Source organism: Malus sylvestris, chromosome 6 (genome assembly GCF_916048215.2).
Source record: "Malus sylvestris chromosome 6, drMalSylv7.2, whole genome shotgun sequence".
Lineage (NCBI taxonomy): Eukaryota > Viridiplantae > Streptophyta > Magnoliopsida > Rosales > Rosaceae > Malus > Malus sylvestris.
In genome coordinates, this window is record NC_062265.1 from 6,541,325 (window position 1) to 6,564,389 (window position 23,065).

At 38.6% G+C, this 23,065-nt stretch overlaps 2 protein-coding genes across 6 annotated transcripts; both read right to left on the reverse strand.

Annotated features, from left to right (window-relative positions):
- Positions 1 to 243: 243 nt before the first annotated feature.
- On the reverse strand, positions 244 to 6,405 carry LOC126625120 (uncharacterized). 4 transcript variants are annotated; one of them, XM_050294195.1, is made up of 15 exons: positions 5,930 to 6,405; positions 5,799 to 5,848; positions 4,492 to 5,376; positions 4,322 to 4,388; positions 4,167 to 4,229; positions 3,524 to 3,587; positions 3,341 to 3,434; positions 3,183 to 3,266; positions 3,008 to 3,097; positions 2,832 to 2,880; positions 2,010 to 2,537; positions 1,860 to 1,939; positions 1,049 to 1,158; positions 861 to 948; positions 244 to 775 (listed from the first exon to the last, which is right to left on the reverse strand). In XM_050294195.1, exons 1-15 carry the CDS (start codon positions 6,312 to 6,314, stop codon positions 539 to 541), a joined length of 2,874 nt encoding a protein of 957 aa, XP_050150152.1. In that variant the 5' UTR covers positions 6,315 to 6,405; the 3' UTR covers positions 244 to 538. The 4 variants fall into 4 exon arrangements, with proteins under 4 accessions (XP_050150152.1, XP_050150154.1, XP_050150153.1 ...); XM_050294197.1 differs by having other exon boundaries at positions 2,853 to 2,880; positions 5,930 to 6,404; XM_050294196.1 differs by having other exon boundaries at positions 1,860 to 1,921; positions 5,930 to 6,404.
- A 1,263-nt stretch (positions 6,406 to 7,668) lies between these two features.
- On the reverse strand, positions 7,669 to 11,538 carry LOC126624944 (vesicle-associated protein 2-1-like). Of its 2 annotated transcripts, none has more exons than XM_050293999.1 (8): positions 11,311 to 11,538; positions 10,973 to 11,111; positions 9,994 to 10,064; positions 9,808 to 9,889; positions 9,403 to 9,518; positions 9,184 to 9,312; positions 8,536 to 8,604; positions 7,669 to 7,974 (listed from the first exon to the last, which is right to left on the reverse strand). In XM_050293999.1, the coding sequence occupies exons 2-8, from the start codon at positions 11,031 to 11,033 to the stop codon at positions 7,840 to 7,842; spliced, it is 663 nt and encodes a 220-aa protein (XP_050149956.1). In that variant the 5' UTR covers positions 11,034 to 11,111; positions 11,311 to 11,538; the 3' UTR covers positions 7,669 to 7,839. The 2 variants fall into 2 exon arrangements, with proteins under 2 accessions (XP_050149956.1, XP_050149955.1); XM_050293998.1 differs by having other exon boundaries at positions 8,536 to 8,610; positions 11,311 to 11,536.
- Positions 11,539 to 23,065: the final 11,527 nt, after the last annotated feature.

Sequence of the window (23,065 nt, forward strand, 5' to 3'; positions counted from 1 at the left end):
AAACTAAACGTAAAAAAAATTAAAATTATATATATATATATATATATATATTTTAATATTCTTGTTGAGGATGTGAACTTATCAATTAGACTTGATTGTATAAAATTTATCATTTGAAAATAATATATGTATGTATATCTAATTCTCAAATTGTGTGCACAAAAAATAGGATTTAAAAGTTAAAAACGAAATAATTATCAAACAATCAATATAGGGAGAAATCCTGCAAGGGGAAGAAGCACATGTGCAAATGATTTTCAATTTCTATTGCAGTACATGATCCAACTAGTTACATATTTTACGCCACTTAGTTCTACGGTGTAATAGTATTCCTCTTCACTAGTTAGTGAGAGGTCTCAAGTTTGAAACTAATTGACGACGAGTTCAAACTAAACTTACTCCCCCATCGTATAGTGTAACAAGGCTGTAACTATACAACATTTTTCATGGATGCCAATTACCAAGACTCTAATGCCAGCCGATTAGTCCTAATGATGTTTTGTGCATCTTAAACTGGTGCCATTTCTTGCGTTCCAAGTTACAGCACCAGCCTCTGATGCCTCAGCTTTCTCAGCTCTTCATGGCATGGAGCAAAAAACTCATGTCGAAGTGCTTCCTCGGCGCTTATCCTAACCCTCGGGTTCACTGTCAAGCACTTATCCACCAGATCAAAAAGCGGTCTAGGGATTTCGTTGAAGAAATCCGGCCTCTTTGTGCTCCTTCTACACCAATCCTGCAATTTGAGAGATGGCAAAGACTCTGCACTATAGAGGTCCTGTGACAAAATATTACTTTGCAGTTTCAACGACTCTGCAGACTGAAATATTATTTACTACATGGAAGTTATGAATGATTAATACCACTGGAAATGATAATTCGCGGTCGTGTAGCTTGGCAACTTCCCATAAATCTTCACTGCCTCTCAACTTTGCTATGTCCTTTATGTTCCTGATCATAACACCCATGGCAATGGTTAGCAAAATGTTTTACGAAATGAAGAGAATTGAGATTACGCATAAAGTGTTTGGATCGAAGCAAGGGTATTTACTGTTCGGGATCGCCACCAAAGGGCGTTCTGCCAATCATGAAGTAGAGTAGAGTGACACCGGCAGACCAGATATCAAGCTTGAGGCCTTGATGTGGGGATCTCAGGAGAACCTGTATAAACCACACAGATTATGACAAATAAAATCAAGAAATGAAAGAGGTGGTCTCAATCATTTACTAGAAATTATCAAAATGACACTATGTTGTCATAATTCCATCCCAATTTATTTGATTAATCAAACATCTTTTAGGAAAATAGAGAAATAAAACTATCCAAATAAATGGGTTCAATTCCACGTGCAACTCAACTACTCCATATGCTACTATAGAATGTATCTTCCGACAAAATCAACTACCTGAAAATCTAAATCTAAAAACTGGGAGGGAACTTAATAGTCTATTTCCCATGCTATGTTGCAACAACCTTCAGAAAGTTTCAAGTTACATGTAAATTTAAAAAGAAGATGATACTTTGAAAGAACATATTGCATCTATCCTTAATCTTCCAACTCTCACCGTTCACGGTTGACCTACTCACAAGTATGCCTTTTCCTTTTTGTATACAAATGACATAATGGTGTGGAGAGTCAAGCACACGACATCGGGTCAAGGGGTAAATGTTTTTAACAACTTGAGTTACAAAGCGTCACAAGGAATATGTTGGTTATTGCTTGGCTAAGTTCCTTATTACGAGTAATCAATGAAGTTCCGACAATGCATCAAATTACAACAATATTACAGTGTAATGGCAGGATTAAACTGAGGCTACGTAGATAAACCGAGGTAAACATAGTAAGTATATGAATCCTAACCTCCGGAGCTCGGTATCCTTTAGTTCCAGCACAAGGACCTTCTTTTTTCTGCTTTCCACCCCCTAAGACAAAAAATATGACTAACAGAAATAAAGAAATTTGCTAGTCCAACCAGATTGTCCAAGACTCCAATCGATGAAAGAAACAAACCTCTGCTTCTGATCAAGGCTGCACCACCAACACCATTGCCAGTTGAGTGCAGAGGCATCGGAGTGATACAGAAAAGCTTGTCATCCTCATTTCTAGGAGGGGCAGGAATCCTCTTTCTCATAGGAGCCGAAACACCTGATGATATATGGTTTCGATTCTGCATTGCTTCCTGTACTATGTTGATGAGCTCTTTCCTTCCTTGGGATGGCAAAGGTTCCATCAGACTTTCTACTGAAGTCGTCCTGATATTACTCACATCCTTTACTGACGTTATACCTGAGCCATCTGCACCCTGACTTTTGATTACGCTCCAGCTACCCGAAGAATTGTAGGGCTTCATTTGGCTGAAAGCCTTTTTTTTCAAGTCCTTAAGATCAAAAGTGGATTTGAGACCTTTTTTGGTCTCCCCATTGGCTATTATTGAAGACTTAGAAATTGACAACTTCTGAAGTGGGGTTCTAGGTACAGATATCGCATTTGTAATTTTCTCATCATAGCAATTTACATCATCTCCAGATTTTAATTTGCCTGTGAAAATGCGAAAATTAGCTTCAATAATTTTACATTCTTTCTACCAGAAACTCAACAAAAAAAACATTTAGCATGCATATGCAAAATGCTATTGTTTTATTCCTAATTCTCCACATACATTGATCTGCAAAAATAAGAGTCTGGAGATTGAATTAAACTGAAAGCAAAACGGTATCTAGGTGCTCGTAACCATCATTTAGTACTTGTTTAACACTTTATTATCTATATAATCAGTAACACAACAACATTGAGGCTCAATAACTAAAACCATGCCAACAAAAAATCTATTACATGGAAGAGACGAAAGCTTACGAGTTGTTCCAGGCTTCAAATGCAAATCCTGTCAGATAAGGAAAAATAAAATTGAGTAAAAACACTAATAGATCAGCAAATTTCAAGATGGTTGCAACAGAAAAATAAAAAACAAACTAAAAGTAAAGTTAAAAGTGGGGACAAGTATGACCAACCGTTGCAAGATTGAAATCTATGAGGTAACCCTTGTTGGCCCTTCGAGAGAAAAGGAAGTTTCCAGGTTTAACATCTCTATGTACTACTCCCTGTGAATGCAATAATAAAATATTTTAGAAACTTTTACAAAAAGCTCTTGAATCCTCCTAGAATATGCATAACAACAGTAGTTACCTGTCTATGAAGGGTTGCCAATGCCTTAAACAAGCAATAGCCGTACCAATGTAGATGAGAAAGACCTATCTCTTGCTTTAAAACCTAAAAGTAAAATCAATGTCAAACAAAAGCTTCAAAAGAAGTGGAGAAGAAATAAGGAAATGTCCAATAATCACCTCAGGCCTATCATGCTCAACGTGCTGCAGTACAAAGCAACTGGAACTTTCATTCTTGATATGGCCTTCATATTTTATCACAAAGTTTTTGCCCCTACATTACAAAATTCACTGGGAGGTAAAATCTCACCACTGTGTGCCGCCAAAGATCTAAATTTTGTACTTGAAGTTTAAAACACTTACCCAAACCTTTCCAGCATCCTTAACTCATTGTTAACATGATGCTTATGAGCATTAGCATGCGGGCCTGCAGAGCAATTAAAGAAATATGAGATTAGGAAACTTCTTTTTGGCTTCAACTCAAAGGGGGTATGAGTAACACCCTCCCATTGGACCTGAAACCCCTTCCAGTAGGCCACTTTAAGTCTAACTATAAGGGGGTTTGGGGGGCAGCTATAAACCCTTTCAAGCCTTAAACGGGTTGGAGTACACGATATGCAGAATGCAAACCACTTCCGATTGCAACTCCACTTTTTCTTTTCAACTGGGCTCACACCCAACTTAATTTAATTCCATTCTTTCACCTAAATTACATCATAAATTATCCAGAATATATCAACAAGTACACATTATTAATTAGCCAAGTTGCAATGGATTTACATTTATAGAAGGCACGTAGGCAGCATATGATGACAGTGCACAGTTGAGCGTTTAAGTTTATTAGATAACTGAAAGTTGGGGGTGTCACTGGATGGCTATAACATTTGGGTACATGCTTTCCCTTCCATTCCTTTCCTTTCGCTTGATGTTTATTTAAAATCTCCAAGTGAAAAGCTAGCAGTTTCAAGGAAAAAGAAAGTTGACTTAATTATTAAAAATTACTTACACTTAATGGCGACCTTTTTCTCGTCATTCTTTAACCGTGCCCTGTAAACAGTGCCGTAACCGCCTACCAGTTTGGGAAACAAACTAAGAAAATCATTATCGACAAAGAGGTTGAAAGGGGTGTGAAAAATCCAACGTAGTCAGATCTTTATATACCTGAACCTTCTTCTTCTTCTACAACATAAGATTCAAAAATTGGAAATTCCCTTTTCTCCGGTTGATCCTACAAAGTATCAGATACTTACTAAGTACAAGATCATAAATGAAAAGCATACGTGCACTCGTTGAAACAGAGAGAAGAATTATATTTCAGAAGCGTAGCATACCTTAGGAGAAACAGATTTATGGCGTCCATTTCTTTCATTAATATGCATGCCATCACAATTCCGTTTTAATTTCTGCACTATGCTGATTGGCTTTTGATTTGTTTCACACTGCTGGTTCTCTTTGGGAGTGGCAACAGCCTGGTGATGCTCTAAGTTGTGTGATTGCGGTCTCCGAGCCATTTTATCCTTGTCAATTCCCTTCGTCTTGGAGGAGGGCTTCAACAATTTCTTTTGCGAAACAGAAAATTCAGTAGCTGAACATATGATCTTGGTCTCATGTCTACTTGTTTGCTTTTTATTCAGAGGCATCATATCTTCACAATCTGCCTTTCTGAATCTTTTGAACTTACGTCTAGGAAACATATCATAACTAGCAGTATTTGGCTGGGAGAAATTTTCTCTCTCTCCATTAGGGCTGCGAGGAGCCAATAACAACTCTTCCTCCTCACCTCCAACAATTCTTTCAACTTCAATGATTCCTACATTTGTAGCTTTACAACTACCATTAACATTCTCATCCACGACTGGTGATATATTGTTCTCTTTCATTTCTTTCAGAAAAAAATACCCACTGCGGTCCATCTCATGTACGTTAGCTCCTTCATAAAGGACTAAATCATCGGATGCCATGATTGAAAGAACCGGTTCTAAACCAGCTACACAATCCATTACCGGCCTGTTAACCTTCGTTTCAACAATTATATTGGTGCCCTCCTCTTGCTCCTCAACATGATCAACATTGTTCAGTCCTGAACTTGATTGTTCGGTTCTGTAATCGATAAATAACGAAGAACTTAACATCGATTTGTTCACCGTTAGTGTCATCCAACTTTGTAGCGTATTTATGTATTTGCAGAAGTAGTAGTCAGCCATATGAGAATGTGACTGCAAAAATTGATCTGAATTACAAGCTTCCCAGAAAAGCAATATGTTTTGTTTCGCTTTATTTATACAAAGAATCGCCTTTCAAACGAAATAGAAAAACCTCAAATTCAAACAAGATATAAAAGATGATAAATGTCAAAACATATATATACATATATAAACACACACATATACATGAGCACATATTTCTCTATCATCAACAACAACAAAGCCTTATGAACACTAGAACCCCACTGCACTCGGTTTTGTGCCAAGTCTTCCGTTAAAAAAACGAAAGCAAAAATTAAACATATTTTTGTGTTCTCTTAGATTACAAATTCCCTGATTAAAGTGATTCTCTTTCTTTTGTTAGTTTAACATTTCCAGATTAAAATTTAAATTAAAAAAACACAAAAGAGCAGAAATTACGAATTTAATCGTACCTTCGAACGAGTATTTCCAACTGCCTTCCGCGATCTACATTCTTCATTCACTGCAGTTCATCACCACCATTACCAACCAAATACACTAAATCGCAAACAAAAAGCTAGAAACTACAAAATGTAACAGTTACCATTTCCAAAATCCAGAATTAATCTCTTTTCTGCCGGAGGCCCAAATCCGAAATCCCAAACGGCCCGTTTCCGCTTCCCCAAGCAGACTCTCACTGCATCCCCGGCACTGCGATATGAAAAGAACTCTAGGAAAGTTGCTAATGAAGCCAGAGACGGCGTGACATAGAGCTGGCCCGATAAGTAGAGGGGAGAGCGCGGGATGGAGCAAAGGAATCTGACCAGGTGAGGCGATGCGGCGAACAATTTGCATCGGGAGGGGAGCTCGGAGAGGTGAGTCGGGCGGCCGAGTTGCAAGAGGAGTGAGAAAAGGTACCAGGCCTTCTCGGACTCGGAGATGGTTGGCGTGATGGGAGCTGAGTCGGTGGGGCGAGTCGCCATTTCCATGGTTGATTGATGGATCGGACAGAGAGGGATTGAAATTTGAGGGGAAAAGATGGGCGCCAATTTTCGCACGTGTAGTATTTGAGATTTAGCACCTGAAGAGTTCCCGCCCATTTTCCCCTCTCTATTTCTTTAAGAAGCAAAAAAAAAAAAAAAAAAAATAGTGTAACTTGGGCCTCTTAAGTCCAAACCTGATTGAATGGCCTAGATCCAGATTCAGATGGTATATGATTTCTGATACTGTTCACTTTTACTATCGGGAAGTTTTAACAAAATACTTTCGGTATTATTCATTTTTAACGAAAAACTATATTTTTACCTTTAACTGATACTATTCACTATACCTTTAAAAATGACTTTTCGTTAAAAGAAGTTTTTATGGAGTTTTCGTTAGTTTTCCTTTTGTTTAATCATGCTGCTTCTTTTCATTTGATTTATTCAATTTAGTGGGCAACAATAAAGGGTGATGTGTGTTTAGCATTTCCGTTGAGCTAATGTCAATAGAGTGCAATGACGCAGAATCGTGGTGAAAGTTAGTATATGAATATCACAATTGGGAAGATTTACATAAGATCTTGAGCAAGAAAAACTATTCCATTTGAAGCCGGTAAGGTTACAGAAATATCACCTCCCAAAATTCAAATTACCTTTAGACTGATAACTATCAGAAATTTGAGAAACACAGCATGAAAGTAACTTGCAAAAGGGTGTTTTTAAGATGGAGTAAATTGTAGCAATGATTCATTTACTTTAATTAAATTGGAGCAATGGTACTTTAACTAAAAATTTATTACAATTGATCCCTCAACTAATCAAAATGTGTAGATATGGTTCTTTTCATAAAATTCGTCAGAATTTTGTCATAATAAGTTATGTTGAAATGACCATTCTACAATTGAGGTTCCTCAACTCATCAAAACGTGTAGCTATTTTTGTCAACTTTGTCAGAATTTTGTCAAAATGAGTTATGCTGAAAAAAAACTATTGCTACAATTGGGTTAAAGTTGAAGAACCATTTCTCTAGTTGGATTAAAGTTGAGGGATCAATAGTAATAAATTTTTAGTTGAGAAACCATAGCTGCACGTTTTGACAAATTAAGAGACCAATAGTAATGGATTTTTAGTTAAGTGACCAATGCTCCAATTGAATTAGAGTTAAAGAATTATTGTTACAATTTACTCTTTCAAACTGCAAACAAATTTACCAGACGGTAAGCAGTGAGAAACTTCCAGGGCACACGTCATTGCATGTAGTAAAGGGATATGCAACATGTGATAATGCGCAAGTTTTTCTCGGGAGACCTTCCGAACAATGTCAGAAACGAGCATACGGATTACGGAGCATAGAACAGGATGGTGAAACAGAAACATATTCAATAAATCAACTAATCATGATGCAAATTTGCAACAATCATCAATATACAAAAAAGGAAGTAAAGCAAACTTTCCACCAAACGGAACATAAATAAATTATACAATGAATTTGTCAAGAAAATGTTTCCTGATGTCCTGAATAAAAGCGTCGAAGTCATTCTGTAGTTGGTGAGGACAATGAAAGTTTCAAAAGGAAGCCAACCATGAGTCCAATAAGTCCCACAAAAATTGCAAAGGTGAAGGAAAAGCCTGGGTCACCCTTCCGAAATCTTCGCCTCTTCAGTGTATCCTGGACAAAAGCGAATGTCAGTGGTGAGAGCGGGGTTTGAATCGTTTGACATATTTATCTAAACCATCTTCTGAAGGACATTTCCATATAGTTTATATGATTATATTTCCACTGCCTATTTCAGCTCCTATCAACCTCACCTGTATTACAGATACCATAGTGTTCTGAGCATTAAGCAAATTATAAATACTGCCAATTTTATTTGACCACAAATAGCTCCCCGTCTTCAATTTTCCGGAATCCCTGAGGTCACCTAATAAAATTATATTCTTCCTGCTTTTATAAGTTGTGACAAGTCTGTCTTAATGTTGTATTATATATGTGTGCGTGTGCAAGCACGCTGCACGTGACTCTAGCAGCAGGTAGCTAATCATGGACCATCAGATTTGATATTAAAATCTTTCGATGGTCAGGACTCGGGATTAAAGCACCAAATTCTAATGGTTGATCTCTAGCTATAGGAAAAGATCAAACAATCGAGGATAAGCTACTTAGGTTAATAATCGAGTCTTTCTGTATATGTGTGTATTAGAGAAAGCAGAAGAAGAATTATCTACTAACCAGTTCCTGTTGAAGTTGCTGTGTTTGTCTAACAGATGCATCTCTTTCTTCCTTCAGGCGCTGAAAAGCCTGATTCTACATGTAAAATAATTTTAAAGTGTTAGAATATGAAATGAATTCAAATATATTATGAATCGCTGCAATAAGCCTATCAAGACATTTTATACTGGACTGCTACAAGTTAACAGTAAGCACGGAAAGAAAGTCAACTAAACAAATGGGAGCACATAATTTTCATATAATTCCAAAAACAAGTCAGATGGTTCAAGCTTCACATGATTTCGTAATTTTTTTTTTATTATTAATTTTTAGACATACGATTTTTCTGCAGATATCTAATATGTGGAATAAACTTCCAACAAATCCTAATAAATTGTGATTAAAACATGCTAAACCACTCACTTCATTCATCGACCACATTTAATCACTAGAAGTCAATACTTGATGTTTTTTTTCTTTCTATATACGCTTTGTATTGCAAGTGATGAAATGTAACATGCAACACAATCTTTGGATTAAGTTTGTGAAGCAGTGGATTAAAGAACTTCCCTAAGCCCAGAACAATAAGATGTACATCCATGATTCATTATTACACAAAAACACAAACACATTTGAGAAAACCCAAACGGAAAGCACCACAAGACTCACAGAATTAGTATCAAGACTATGCATGGAGCTCCTCATAGCTTCATCTTCTGAGTTTCCTTGAGCGCCCGAAGCGACATACACAACTCTAAGCTTGCACTCCTCTAAAACCCTTCCACTTTCCTTAGTGAACTAGAATAACATTAAAGAACAAGTAGTTATTTAAAATGACAAATCAAGCTAGTGAAACAGAGTAACTGATGTCCAACTTAAAATTCTTACAGTATCTTGTGGAAGGTCATCAACATCAGTATTTGGAGGCACTGTTGTACTTTGTAGAAGAAATTTATCTTTGCACTGCATATCTGGAGGATATTCTCGTTGGGCTTGGAGGGTGACTGCACACCCAGCAGTTAGTTGGATGCCAGTATTACAAAAGCTTTTAAAGATATCAAAGTGAGTATAATAAACACTTGTAGACGGTACATGAACAATATGTTACATTCTTATGACTGGCCATAATACAATCTTAGATTATGAACTTTCAATTTGAAATAATTGCCTGAGAGGTTCACCAATACTGGATATCACTTGTTGGGCAGTCTCAGAGGTTTCTGATTTTCAAGGTGAAGAAATAAGATTATAAAGCAAATGAAAACTGTAAAAACGTGATGAGAAGAGTATTACCTCTGATTACACATGAATCCCAAGCCTGTATAACACCAGTGTTGGGCCGTACAAAATACTTCTTAGGTGAAGTAGTTTTAACCTAGAAACAAGAGCAATGAAAACAATAAAAAAAAATGCACTAGCGATTTCTATATTGAATAAACATCGAGTTATATTAAATTCATTTATGAAAAAAATTGGCACCTTGAAAGCAACATGGTGTTCTGTGTTATTGACAACTTTTAGATCACAAAAGCTTTGCTTTTCCAGCTCAACTGATCAAGAAAGTCAAATTCATTAGTATTTTATCCAACAACATTAGCAAGAAAAGAAGAAACTTTCTATGCCAGAATTTGAAAAGAAATTGCCTGGACATGGCACTAACTATAATCAAAATTATGTACAAGTCCAATATGTATTTACGAGGTTCACCCTATTAGCCGGAATTGTTTCAATTTGAACCCTTCCAATGACCAGAGGAGTGCTGGAACCGCTTATCATACGCATAGATAGGTAATTAGGTATATGTGTGTCTTATTTATGTGTATGTATAGAGCAGAACATAAGTATGAAACTTTAGGCAAGCAAATTCATTGGATACAGTTAAGACAAAGGTTAACAGGTGAAGCTCAAAAACCTAAAAGGATACAAATCCAGAGGCCATGAGGTATCCAACAAGAGAAGCAAAATAACAATCAATAAAAAGTACTGGTGTCGGATATGAGGTCAGGCACACATCATTTGTATCAACTAAAGAAATCCCCCTCAAATTTTTTCCATTTGTCACGCATCCGATCATCTGAGTAATCAGTTCAACCATAAATTTACCGTCACTTCATTACGCAAATGTTTTAAGATCATAAACCTTGATGAGCCATAAATATAGTCGAACAATCTGTTGTTTAATCTTAATTAAGAAAAGAAAACCAACAACAATGATTTTTCCCCCTTCAATTCACCCAGAAAAACAAACACAATCATCATCAAGGAAATTCCAGTATTTCTGTGTTCATGCAATTCAATTATCCTCAAATTCTCCAAAAAATCATCTTTCCACGATCAATTCAGTATAATCATGATCAATTTCCCACAAATAATTCAACTATAAACCCTTCTGATTACCCAGAGCGGCATGCATGTACGTATATGGGCAGTGCGAGGGGAAGAGAGAGAGAGAGAGTACATAGGAATTTGAGCTCATCAGGAAGAACAGAAATCAACTGTTTACCACCACCGGCACTCATGATGGTCCACCGACAAAAATGCAAAACAATTTTGCTTCTTTCTTTTTCTTCCAAAATTTCACCAAACAATCTCAAACCCTGCCATTCAAATTACCAGAACAAACCCTAGCTCAGAACAACAGTTACAAAAAGATGAGAGAGAATTAAAGCCTCTGCGAGTACATGGTTGACATAGAGAGAGAAAGCAAGAGAGAGAGAGAAGGTGTTTGTGAAAGAAAATGTGCGTATGTGTTAGTGAGAGAGAGAGAGAGAGAGAGAGATTGAATTGGGAACTAACATATGGCAGAACGCAGGGAGAGGAAGAGGGTACGGATTGCTCGGTCCAACTGCAAATTCGACCTCAGCTTCGGAGATTCAGCCACCAAGATCGGGTTCGGTCCGAGCGAGCTTCAACACCAAAACCAAAGCTCACCTCCTAATTAGATTTTTGAGAGACGGACAGAGGAAGAGAGAGGGGGAGAGGGCCCGATGGAAGTGGCGGAGCTTAAGGCGAGGGGAGAGGAGTATTATCAAATATAGCCAAAAATTAACCTTAATTTCAAAAATGTCACCTTTTATAAAAACTTTCAAATATATCCAACATTTTACTTAATTAGACATAAATACCCTTAAATTTAACAATTAAATAAATTAAAGGCTTTTTAGCTATTGTCGCGTCAAGCTCCGGTCTAACTTCACCTTTGCTTGTACACTCCATCGCCACAACCCTATCCCCTTCGACCCTTTCATCACCGACATTAAGCACTGCCGCGATTACCTCAAGTGGGAGCAACAGAATTTCAATTATGCCTTCAACGCCGTTTTTCTTACTAATATCATTTTTTGTTTTAAATATAAAAATAGTTTTTAAAGTTAATCCACATGTTGTTATATGATTGTATTTGTGAGACCCACGTGGCACCACATCATCACACTAATAAAACAATTGATTGATTTTTCACGAAAAAAAATAAAATGATCACAATGGACAAATTCAAAGAAAGTGTGACAGCCCGTCCCGAACGTATATATTATTTTATCCTCGAGAGCGTGGAAATTTCTATTATGCCATTTAATCGTTGAGTTGTGTGTGTGTAAATAGGCTAAGGTTTTGGACCAATTAGTTCTATTCCTAATTAATTGGACCCAATTATAACTAAAAGACTTAAGGTTTGATTAGCTGCAATCTGGACCACACACACACACCAACCAATCATGTTGACTCCCTCTCTCTCCTGCCTCTTGGATTTTCTTCCATTTCCATACAACCGTACGGTCATTTGCTAAACCAGTTTTTCCTTGCACTGATCGAGGTTGTGAAGTTGGTTTTTGTGTTCCTTGTGAGTCCAAGAGCTCATCCATACCCTTGGTGGGATGTGAGGACATCGGGAACTCAAGAACCAAGAAGCTCCGAGGAGGTACACTGTTCACTCGAAGTGATCGCAAGTGTTTCTTAAAGTTTTGAGTTTTTTGGAGGTCTTAAATTGTCTTCACGAAGCTTTTAGAAGAATTTTGGATGGTTTTGAACGTCGGGAAGCTTGGGTTTGGTGAGTTGTAAGAGTGACTGGAATATCGAAGGATTTTCCGGCGACTTCCCGTTGGTTTTAGGACTCTTAAGTGGTAAGAACTTGTTCCTTTCGTCCTAAACTTCATTTTGGTTTAAGTTTCATGGATTTTGGTGGAAAAATGAGGGAGATATGAAGCTTTAAAATTTTTCCAGAATCCGGCGATAGTAGCGGTGGCTGGCGCTGGACTTCAGCGAACCAAGGAAGAAGGAGGAGAATATTCCGTCAAAGTTGACGGAATATTCTAATGACGTCAGGTAAACATAACGACATATGCTTTTATTTAACGGAATATTCCCTAACGCCATTAGGGAATCCGTCAATGTGCTAGGCACGTGCCTACGCGTTGGCCGTGCGTCTGGCTATGCCTTGGCTAGCTCGTGAGGGCGCGTGGGATGTTGGAATTTTTTTCTAAAAATATGGGGTTGTTCCTGAGGTTGAGTAGGTCACAGTGGTATATTCAAATACCCCAATTGAGCAATGTATGAGAAGTTATTACCTAGTTTTGTTTATGTGCTTAAAAATATCGTTTAAATAGTTGTTTCGCATATAGGTGAGACCTATCATGAGGACGAGCGCAGTCAAGCAAGGCTTGGGGGTTACGACCCTTCCACATATCAGTGAGTGGGCTTTTGGTTTTTAGTATGTATTTATATAGTTGGTATTTTTCCCATAAAACTTAATTAGATGGTTTTATATTTTGAAATGCCATGTCAAAGGCTCCTTATGTTTAATTGTGCATTAGTATGGTTATATATATATTGTTGCTCGACGCTGTGGCACTCAGGTAAGCTTCAGGTGAGTATATTGATGGTAGTGATGGTGGTGAGTACATTCGTGCTGAGATATACTTCGAGATTATTATACTTCACCCCGGTGTTAGTGCTCCGCCCGAGGACAAGGCCTAGCCTTCATGTGATTGTTCACCTCCCGCACCACACTCTCACCTTAGATCCAAGGCAGGTGCCAGCCTGTCGTACATACCACATTAGGTGGTTCCGACTCGTAGGTGACTTGCGATACTTCACACAACCTTCACGTGTTCTAGCACTTGAGCGTATTTATTTACACCTAGCATGTCGTATAGACCACATTAGGTGGTTCCGACTCGTGTGCAGAATTTGATTGATGAGTTGTAGACCCAGCCATACAGGTCACTTTAAGTGACTCCGGCTGGCTTATTATTTCATATTGATTAATTGCACCTGACTTATTTCTTTCTGAGATTTGACATGGTATATTCAATGGATTTGTTATTTTGAATATGATTTAGAGATATAATCGTATATGCTATTTTTGTGGGAATTATACAGGTTTTATGGCGATGGGTTACTACTTTTGATAAATGAAATGGTTTTGGAAAGTTTTGTTTTTTTTGCCCACTCACACTTTCTGTTTTATGCCCCTCCAGGTTTTAGGTAGGAGTGCTCGTTGTTGGCTCACGAGGAACTCACAGCAGTTCTGACAGATTATCACTAATGTAGGACCATATTTGATATTGTATAATTATTACTCGTCCTACTGGACTATACTTAGGCTACTTATGCTCTGATCATCGCACTTACACCTTACCTTATTTAGTGCTCTAGTTGGTTTGGTTTTTATTTATTGGCATTTCCTTATATTAATATTGCTTCCACACTATGCACATGGTTACGTCACTCTCACGTGACAGCCAACATGCCTTGATCTAAGTCGGGGTGTGTCAGAAAGACTAAAATGATTCACAATAAACAAATTCAAGAACACTACTATTAATTATCATTAATTGTTAAGGATCAGATTAAGGAGTTATGTTAATGCCACGAATCATTTTGGTAAAAAAGCCCTAAATTTATGTGATTGTTAAATTTGAGGGTATTTGTGTCTATTTCGGTGGAATTTTAGATATATTTGAAAGATTTTATAAAAAGTGACATTTTTAAAATTAAGAGTTAATTTTTTTCTATATTTGATAAATTCTCAGGGGAGAGAGGGGAATGGAGAAGGGTATGTGTCAACAGGAAGAGAGTGGTGACGCCCGCTTCTAATGTGAAAAAGGAAGGGGAAAGCTTTTGTGTGGGGTGCATTTTTTAGAGTTGAGATCTGCTGTGCCCAAATATACAATGCCTATCGTGTGACAAGCACGTTGTTTTGAGACTTTGACACCCGTCCTTCACACAACAGGAGTTTACAGTGTTAAGTTTACAGAAAAACCTGGCCTCCACCACCAGACACTTCGGTCGCCGATTGCAACCGCAACAGATCTCTGTCCCCCTCTTTTCTCTTTCTCCTCGCATCCCGATTTCGGCTTCGTTCCCTTTAGACCATCTCCAATCGAAAGGTTCAGAGGAACAGAGGGCCGAAATAGGCTGAAAACCGTCTCCAATCTAGGGACAAGCCAAAGGGCTTGTGGGCCCCACTGGACAAAAAAGGGCCAAAGGGCTAACCGGCTGGCCCAACCCAGCCAGCTCTGAGCAGGGCCATATGATGATGTCATATTTATTTATTTATTTTTACATTTTTTTGGGCCAAAAATATTTAATTATTGGTTTAGATTTTTTGGGCTGAGAAAGGTGATTTGATCAAAGTTGGGGTGTTCATTTTATAAGCATATTTCCTTGCTCATTCATCTCCCACGCCCGATGTGGGACAATTATAATGGGTGTAGTTGTAGTTGTAGTTCATTTCATAAGCATGTTCATTTCACAATTTATTTTAAATATTTAATTATATTACATTTAATTTGTTGTAGTTGTAGTTTTTAAATTTATGTTGTTGTAATTTTTAAATTTAAATAATAAATTATGTTTGGCCCTATGACCATTTGGCCCTCGGTTGGAGACGGTTTTTTGTGACATGGCTAAAACGAGCCCTATGGCCTTTTAGCTCTTTGGCCCTTGGTTGGAGATGGTAAGAAATATGGCCCTGCACTATTCATTAAAGTATTAATTTCTTTGAGGGCCAGATGGCTAAAACGAGCCATCTGGCATTCCTTTGGTTGGAGATGGTCTTATATTTAAATTTGAATTGGAGAGGTAAATGATGGAGGCGAAGACTAAACGGAGTAATAAATTCAAGTTTTTCATGGTATTTTTTTTATTGGGTAATGCTAAGGAAATTAAATTTGTACACAATAAGCGTGCTCATTTCGATTGGTGACAAATTATTTAGTTTACAAATTTTGTCAACAAATTTAATCTCGTTAGCATTATCCTTTTTTATTTTTTATTTTTTTCTGTAAACTTAACACTGTTAAAGCTTCTGTTATATGGAATAGGTGTCAAGTAACATGCTTGTCACAGGGTGAGCAATGGTTAATCGAGCATATCAGATCTTGGCTCATACCACTTACATTCGACCTTTTTTTTTTTTTTTTGGAGAACTGGAAATTATATAACCAGGGCAAAGATGCCAAAGATTACAATGAAAGCCCATAGCGAGGCAAGCAACCAAAAAACAAACTAGGAAGTGCAAGGGGAAAAAGGAACCCGACACTACAAAGAAAGCAACAAGCGTCTCCCTTTGCACAACCAAAACAAAGTTAATGCGGGCAAGGTAGTCCATTTTTGTTTAGTACATGAACAAGTAAAGATGGAGGTCTTTCGAGCCAAGTAAAGTCACATATCTCCAAGCAACTTTGCGACATCGAATGGTCAGCCACTATATTGGCTGACCTTGGAGTCCAAGACCAGCGACAGTCATGGAAGGATTCCCTAACTTTCTTGCACCTCGCTAAGGTTGGAAACGCCTCATATCTACCATTTGTTATCTTTCCCCTCGAGTACGAAATGGAATTCAAGGAATCAAATTCTACAACCACATGGTTCAGGTCCAAGGATAAACCCAAATCACATCCATGCAGAATGGCCATCGCCTCAATAGCATCGACGCTAGGAGCATTAATACGGAATCTACGAGCAACAATGAAACTGCCATAAGAGTCCCTTACCACTACCCCAACAAATCCTTCATTTTTGGCGACCACCCAGCTCGCGTCGACATTAATTTTTACATATGGATAGCTCGGCTTCATCCAGCGCTCCTGCACATGATTGCTAAGTTTGCACTGTACCACACTTCCGGTGGGAGCCCTCTAAGCCTCCATGAAAGCTCTGATGCTTGTAAATATAGCCGCCAACACCTGGGATATGATGATTTGTTTCTGTTGGAAGAGGAAACATAATCTAGCCTTCCAACTATGCCAACAAGAGAAAGCAACACAAGTTAGGATCCTTTCTTTATCGGCCATTGAGTTATCGATGGCCCTGAAAATTGCAAAAGAGCAATTCGTCCACGTTGTAATCTCATTTCAATTTACCTTGTAATTTAAGATTCCACCAAATCAAATAGTTTCCACCCACGGGCAAAGGAGAAAAAGGTGCTCAATCGATTCCTCCTTATGGTTATAGACGATGACGATCTGAGGTTGGTCCTTGAAATCACCCGTGAATGCACCCGGTGGTAGCCCGACTTAACTGAGTAGAGCCCCTTTTTATCTAGAGGCCACACTAACCTGTCCCAGAGCATGAGATCGCCAATATGAGTTTCCAGGATTGCCTTATACTCAACCATCGAAATAAATGGTTTTAAGAAGTCGATATCCCAGTTGCCACTATTATGATTAATTAATGAATCCACTTTGGTGTTTCGGCTGACCTGCATCGATTCGGTAGGGATTAGGTGTCCAACCGGAAGAGATGGCAGCCACATATCACTTTAAACTCGAATCTCCTTCCTATTCATGACTTACAAGTGGGTCTCCTTTAGCAAAAGGACACGTCCCATAAGTAAACTTGACCACGCCCAAGACGTTCGGCCTCCCCGCTTGGCATCCAGAAAAGAACTATAGGGGAAGTACCAAGAACCTTTGCCTATAGGGAATCGGGCTCATGGATGAGACGCCAACATTGTTTCGCCAAGAGAGCATCATTAAAATCCATGAAGCATCTAAACCCAAGTCCCCTATTGCATTCGGTAGCCCGAGAGTATCATTAGAGACCCAGTGAATGTGTTTATCCTCCTTGTTATGCCCTCACCAGAAGTTAGAGATCAAAGAGTCCATTTCTTTGCAAATGGTAGCAAGAAATTTGAAAAGGTTCATCGGATAGACCGGGATAGCCTGGACCACATCCTTAATCAAAACCCCTATACTTGCCTGTGATAATGTTGCATGTTTCCATCCCTGAATTTTCCCCAAAATCCTTTCCTTTACATAAGCCAGCCCTTTCCTTTTGAATCTTCCCCACATGGCTGGCACACCAAGATAAGTCTTTGGGTCGTCAACAATTGGCATCCAAAGAATGCGACTGAGCTTTTCCAATAAGGTCACCAGGACATTGGCATCGAAGAAAACACTAGATTTCTAGAGGTTCACCTGCTGCCCAGAGGCCTCACAATACTCGTTTATTAACTTCACTAGGTTGTTGCAATTTACCACATCAACATTTAAAAAAAAAAGATATCATCCACGAAGAAGATGTGGGAAATAACAGGCCCATGAGGGTTAATTTGAACCCTCTCAATCAACTTGTCTTCACAAGCCCGCGTGATGAGCAGAGAGAGTACATCACTTATGAATAGGAAACGATATGGGGATCAAAGGTCGCCTTGACGAAAGCCACGAGAGGGAGCAAACTTCTATCCAGGTTGACCATTTAACAGAATGGCGAAGTCAACCGACGAAATACATTTGAAGACAAGACATCGCCAGCTTTGATCAAACCCTATCTTCTCCATGACAACCAATAGGAAGTCTCATTATACCCTGTTATAAGCCTTGTGCATGTCTAATTTGACCCCGAGCTCGAATTTTCTTTTTGTTCTTCACGTTTTGAGGAAATGGAAGAGTTCATAAGCAATGCCAATATTATCCTGAATCTGTCGTCCTGCAACAAAGGCATTATGCGAAGGGAAAATCAGCTCCGACAACAGTGGTCTAAGGCGATTTGCCATGACCTTTAACAATATTTTATAAGAATAGTTATAGAGGCTGATTGGGTGGAATTGGGAAATATACTTTGGATTTGGGACTTTTGGGGTGAGGACAACATATGTGGAATTAATACGATTGGGATTGATATTGCCTTTCATAAGATCATCAACCAACCAATTGACCTCTTCTGCAATATTTCCCTAAAATGACTGGTAAAAAATGCCTTGGAAGCCATCAGGGTTGGGGGCCTTTAATCCCCCTGTTTGATGTGCAGCATCATTGACCTCCTCCGTAGAGACCGGGGCGATAAGGGAAGAGTTCATATCAGCATTCACCTTAGGCTGGATGTAGTCTAAAACCGTTCCCCACTCCTGATGGCCCGTCGACGTGAAGAGATGGACAAAGTGTTTGTCAATAGTTTCCTTCGCTCTCCTAGGATATTCAATCCACTCCTCATTTTTGTCTTTAATTTTGAGCACCTTATTCCTCATTCGCCTCTGCAAGGTGGATTAATGGAAGAAGTTAGTGTGTTGCATCTCCCTCTTGAAGTCATTTCACTCTCGATCTTTGTTGCCAAAAGCTTTCCTCTTGCCTCCACAACGTATCCACCTCCAGTGACAGATCTTCAATCTGCTTTTTATTCTTTCCCCAGTTTTCTTACAATTTCCCAAGGTGTGTCAACTTTTCCTCAATTTGCCGCCTCCTGAGCTTGAATTTTTTCTCGCTCCAATCGATTAATTTTGAACGACAATCATTCACTCTTTTGTTCTATCTATCCATGCTATCTCCCAAGCAGTGCATTTCCCAGCAGTTCCTTACAATTTCTCTGCATTCAGTCTCTTTAGACCAGTAAGCTTCAAACCTGAATAGTCTTTTACCCTTTCCAAAACTAGGCTCACCTTGGACTACAATCGGGCTATGGTCCAAACATAATATAGTACCATGAGTAACAATGGTATTAGGCCACAAATCTAGCCATTCCTTATTTACTAAGATACGATCCAATCGAGCCTCAACAACTTAACCTTGGTGATGTCCATTCCAAGTAAATTTGGGGCCATTAAACTCCAGATCCATTAATTCCATATTGTTCATGAATTCCTCCAGGTATCTATACCTGTTATGTCAGACCTCCGCTCTTCCCGACTTCTCCCAATCCCACAGAAAATCGTTGAAATCACCTCCACAAATCCAAGGGGTGGTAGATGGGTAGAAGTCATTGATCATACCTTGCCAAAAAGCTGCATTCTCTGCTTTGTATGAGGTTTCATAAACCCCCGTTAGTTGGAAAACATGTTGTGATTCCATAACCCTATAGTGGGCATCAATGAAGTATTTTGATGAATCCACCATGTCCAACTCAACTAATTCATCCCACCATAAACTTAAACCTCCAACCGTCCCATTCGGAGCAACATTGTAGCCAGCCGAGTAAGCCATCAGTCTTCTAACACCATCAGTTTTATGATCTTTCATCTTTGTTTTTGAGAGAAAAAAATCATAGATGGCCTATATTTCCTTATTAGCCCATGAAGGGCCCAAACTACCGTGTTCGACCCAAGACCACGATAGTTCCAAAACAGGGTTATCATAGTGATCATGCGGCTATTGAAAGCCAACCTCCACAACCTTGGGAAGAACTTCCCTATTTCTTCGTGCTCATTGCCTTTTTCTCATCTTTCGTTATTGGATACTTTCGGATCCCTCTATGTGTTTGCTCTTTTTTTTGCGAGGACTGAGTCAATGCTAAGTCCATCTCCTAGGGCTCTGCCCCCTTTTGGAGTTACTGTTTCCCAAATCCATACGAGGTTGGGGTTCTTGCTGGACTTTCTGATTTCCACTATCCACCATTGGTATATGGGATGAAATCTTCAAATGACTCACCTCACTTATCACTTCATTTCCTTTTGAGGCTTGCAAGAGTTGTAAATGGTCTCCTATCGAAGACACCCCCAATGGTTGGAAGTTAATCTCTTATGGGATCTCCTAAATCCAAATCGTTGGGATTCAGGCTTGCCTTCTATATAGGTCCATAATGTAAGTGTTTGGGTAGCCCAATGGCCCATAATCCAATATCACATGTTGGTTTATCTGAGAGTTGCTTTCATTCAAAACCCTTTGGGCCGGGTTGAACGGTGTACCTTCCATTTGTCTATCTATTACGTGCCATCTTTTTTTACTTGTCCTCCTTCCACTTGTCTCTATTGTGGGAGAATGCACCATCAAGCTTTTAGTTTCTATCCCTTCTCCCCCAACCCTACTCTAGTCTTGCCTCTGGGCGATGGACTTTACTCCACTTCTTCGAACTCCTGCCCACCTATGATCACCCGAACTGACATATAAGAATCACTGAGTTTCCATCATCTCCCGAATTGGCACCATTTTGGTCCAATCTTCATACCCTGCAACACCCATTTTTGTGGGTTCAAAAGAGCACTCATTGTTCGAGTGCCCAATTCTACCGCATTGGTAACAGAAATCCTAGAGTTTTTCGTAGCGGAACTCAATCCAGGTATCATCGTTATTATCTCTTAGCAGCCAGCAACCAGTGATTAGAGGAATCAACGTGTTCACTACTACTTTAACTCTGAGGAAGCCCTATGCAGTAAACGGTTTTCAAGCTTCAGGAATTCCCCAATTTCCCTTGCAAGTCGCTTGACATTTACTTTTGAGCATAGGTATAGCGGGACCTCATGTATCTGGACCCAAAAAGGAACAAGCTCCAACTGTATTTCCTCCAAAGCGAGTTCTGGTGGCCATCTTTGAACATAGAAATTTTGCTTTATGATTGCCCAAGGCACTTGATTAAGGATTTTTGTTGCTGTACTTTCATCCTGCACAATAATGATAAACGTATTCTCCTGGACCCATTTAATTTCTATGTCCCTCATTTCCTTCCACGCAGTGCGAAGAATATTTCTAACCCCCTATTTGTTGAGATTTTTGTTGACCAGAGCCTTCCCCACTAGTTTGACCCCATTTTCCATAGTTGCCAACTCCATGGATCTTTCAAGATGGACCATAAGTTCCTCAACCTCCGGATTCGCCATCAATCCTTGACTTTGTCGACTTGGGTGGATTGTATGCACGAGTACGTAGGACAGACAAACGGTTTGCTTGCTTTGATACTTGTTGTACGAATAACCCTCAATTTTCCTTCTTGCCTCACATAGTGGTGAATCTTTTTGTAAAAACAGTAGGACCATAGGAAGAAAAGATGATTGTAAGTACATGTTCGTTGGAGGTTTAGAACATTTATTCTCTGGTTTGTTAGGTACTCTAGTATCTGGGCTTTCCTCAATAGCGATGAATACCTTGGGTAGTTGGGGGTAAATGCTCTTTCGAAGTGGGTTGGGGTATTTACTTTGATTCCTTTTGTCATATCATTTAGATCTGACATTCTCGAGATATGATGTGTTCTTGGTACTTCCTTATGGAGTTATAAGGTTCAGTGGACCCCTCATTCCTATCTCTACAGTCCAGACGCACAACGCGTAGATCCAGATTCAAAGATTAAGGTTTTAAGGGTGAGGTTGATTGGGTACCGCTAGATGCAAACCTAATTGGACAACGAAGGGATCAAAAAAGGGAAATCGACAGGTGGGATTAAATATGAATTTCGGTGGGATGGGTTGGTTGGACAGGTTTTGGTAAGGGGATTAAGGGAGTGAAAACAAACTTTCACAAGGGAGAGAAAGTGGAATGGGTTGGTTGGGATTAATAAAGGTTTGAATGGTGAGGGGATTAAGGGAATGATAAGAAAACAAACTCTCACGGGGGAGAGAAAAGCTAATACAACCTTTGTGCCAACCTTATACTGGTCTTATTTGATCCCATTTTTTGAACAAACGATAAAAGAGGAGGTGAACTTAGCCTCATAATGAGTTTGTAATAATGTAGTTGAAATTCATCTATGGTGAGAGTCGAACCTAAGAACTCTCACTTATAAATGGAGAAGAATACCACTAGACTGTAGTACTAAGTGATATTTTAATTGTCACGTACACCCTCTATTTAGATAAGAGAAGTAAATTTAAAATTTGGACGAAGTTTACATTTGTTAAAATGACATAGCATAATTAACTTATCTGGATTTATAATCATCTATACTATTATTAAGAGAACCCTCCTTGTCAACTTTTTGTCCACTTTTTTCCTATTTTGCCCTCACTTTTGATACACAATACTTACATAATGAGGGCAAAATAGTAATTTTGTATCTTTTGAGAAAATGACAATTATATCCTTATTTTTCCTATTTTACCCTCACTTTTCATACACAATATTTACATAAGGAGGACAAAACAGTAATTATGTAATATTAAGATAAAATATGCACTTATTAAGAGAAATTGTCATACCATCATTTTTTCCATACTCTTTTTAAAATTTTAAAAACTAATCACTCCTTAATAAAAAAAAAAATTTAAATTAAATTGTTCACACACAAAGAATGTGTGCTCATCAGCTAGTATAAATTAAGAAATTCCTTAGGGATTAAAACTTTGATTTTAGAGCTAACAATTCCCCCACCGTAATAGGATTTTATTAAGAACCAGGATCCTCTCCTGAGC